General features: G+C 49.6%; 1 protein-coding gene across 1 annotated transcript in view; it reads right to left on the reverse strand.

Moving 5' to 3' along the window:
- Nucleotides 1-1,797: 1,797 nt before the first annotated feature.
- Nucleotides 1,798-2,500, reverse strand: part of LOC125951957 (pyrimidine-specific ribonucleoside hydrolase RihA-like) — a 2,938-nt gene continuing 2,235 nt past the window's right edge. The window contains exon 3 of the mRNA XM_049681113.1: nucleotides 1,798-2,500. This exon is cut by the window's right edge and continues 39 nt beyond it. Within this exon, the coding sequence (XP_049537070.1) occupies nucleotides 1,898-2,500 (603 nt within the window). The 3' untranslated portion in view covers nucleotides 1,798-1,897.

Consider the following 2,500-nt stretch of genomic DNA (forward strand, 5'->3'; position numbering starts at 1 on the left):
AGCACGTCTCACTCTACTGCAAAGGCCGGTGGTCGCGCGCCGTTTTGTGTTTTAGGAAAGGGGGGCGGGGAAGTCACTTTGCCATCAAAAACCCAGGGCGCTCTGATAAGACCCTGTGACTGTGGCCCGCTTCACCTTAATCGGTTCAACCAGGCCAGCACTTTGTGGTGGTCCCCGGGACCCCGGCGGACACAAGAATTTTAATTTATTTTAACACACACACCACACACGCGCACACACAGACACCCCGAAATTCAAACTCTCCATCTGCTTTCCTTTGGGGACGGTATGTTTTTTTTTTTTTGTTGCTTGGTATGCTGGCCACCAGCAGCACCATTATGTTTTTGCATGTGCAACGTGAGAGGGTCCCCTTCCAAGATGAAAGGCACTTTTGGGTGGCGGGAGAGAAAAGAAACGCAGAATCCGCCTTTACGTGCCTTGCGAGGCCAATGCATGACTAGCATAAGCAGCACCCGTAGCACCCGCCAGCATCATGTTATCTTTTAATAATAATTGTAATATATTTAGCTCCTATGCAATTTGAAATAATTGTAACGGTTGGAAGAATTTCACTTACGGATTCGTCGCCACAAATGTGGTGGGGAAGCGGGGTGATGGTGGTAAGGGCGGGTGGTCGCCGAGTGGGCGCGTATTTTAATTTCATTATTCTTTCAAACTACCAACATGAGATTCGCCCAAGCGGCATAAAGCCAGTCCACTCGCTCGCTCACATTACGTGCGGGAGCGTAAATGTGCCTGCTGCGTAACGGTATCCTCGCGGGCCCGGTGTAAACCACCGGCACCCCTCCCCCTAACCCAGGGACACCGGACAGTTGAAGAATTTTAAAAATTGCAATCTCTTTTCTGTACATGCAAAACAGATAAACGCGCGCGCCCGCTACGTTTTCCCCGTGATTCACCTTCCCTCAGGGAACTGCAACCAGCTAGCCAGCCAGCCAACCAGCGAGTCGTAGCAGGCTGGGCACGGAGTTGCTGGGCATAAAACGTTGTTGCTAGATGCTTTTTTGTTGTTCCCGCTTGTCACCGAAACCATCTTCCGGTTCTGGAGCAAACAAACAGCGAGAAAACCCTTTTTACTCCTCCACCGAACCCACGCTTGGTGTTGTATGTGTGTACCGGAATGTACGTGTACCTTAATAATAATGTTTCATATAATTATGCCCTTTTCCCTTACTCCTTTGCTTCGTATTTGTTTTTTGAATATGATTGTTTTGTTTCTTTTCATGTTTTCACGACTTTTTTGCTAGTTCTTTTTTGCGCGCACACACACACACACGCTATAGTTGTCGCTACTTATTAGACTTCGGTGGGTTATGCATCACTCTCCACCGTTTGCTCCGGACCGGACTCCTTATGGTCGTGGATGTTGCGAGTCACATTTTTCTGATCTCGGATGCGTGATGGCTTACACAATTCCGCGACCGCGACCGAGGGTGGCAAGCGCTCCCCAGCCTTTTAGCATCCGTTTTCGGCACGTGAGGATGAAGCTGTCAGCTAGGCGAAAGCGCCATGGAGGTAGAGCACCCGTTTAAATGTACGTGAGACTCGTGTTTTTCTGTTTCGAATTTCTGTAATTTCATAATAGATCTGACATTTTTCTGCTTAGATAAGAATATTAAAAACAAACAGCCATCCGGGCGCGACGTGCACTCCGTACTCCGGGGACACATAAAACACAGACATGACCAAAAGGAGTCCGCACCGCAAATGCGTTTCGTTTCGGCATGTGCGGCACACAATGGCGGGGACGGAATTGAAAAGAAACCACAGAACCACAGCAATGGGAATCTGTCTCGCATCTCGTGTCGCCAGTAAATCAGTTAATTAGTGACTTATTATGAGCTCAAGAGATTCAGTGCTCGCTAGACGCGTGTTCTCAGACCTTCCTGTCGCTGCTCGTCCTCATTAGGCTGCGCATAAACTTCTCCTTCACCTGGACGTCTTTTAAGGCCAGCAACATACGCCGCACCTCAACTGCATCGATCGCATCGATAATGGCAACGTTATGCTGTTCCACCTCTTTGATGTGATGCAAAATGGCCATCATTCCGCGTGTGACTCGTCCACTCAGCTCTACCTCAGCCCGATGTGTTACACGCGTTTGGACGATCGAGGAGTTCAGGAAGACAGTCGCCACAAACATATCACAAGGTGTCCAGCCTTTCTCCTCGGCATAAACTATCGATTCGACGCGATTCAACACCTGGATGGCGGGGTTCGGCGAGTCATGGAACGTTTCGAAGCGCCACTGAGTCGAGAATTCCGGTATCAAAGTGACCACCGTCTCCCAGGGAAACACATTCACAATCATCGGTGCGTTGTTAAGGACGATGTTGGCCGCCTCGGGATCGGTGAAAAAGTTAAACTCCGCTGCCACTGCCGTATTACCGACGCCATGCCGATTACCTCCAAGAATGTAGAGTGCTTCCATCTTGGACGCTGCCTCAGGATACATCTTGAAGAGCAGTGCCACGTTGGT

This window comes from Anopheles darlingi, chromosome 2, assembly GCF_943734745.1.
Source record: "Anopheles darlingi chromosome 2, idAnoDarlMG_H_01, whole genome shotgun sequence".
Classification (NCBI taxonomy): domain Eukaryota; kingdom Metazoa; phylum Arthropoda; class Insecta; order Diptera; family Culicidae; genus Anopheles; species Anopheles darlingi.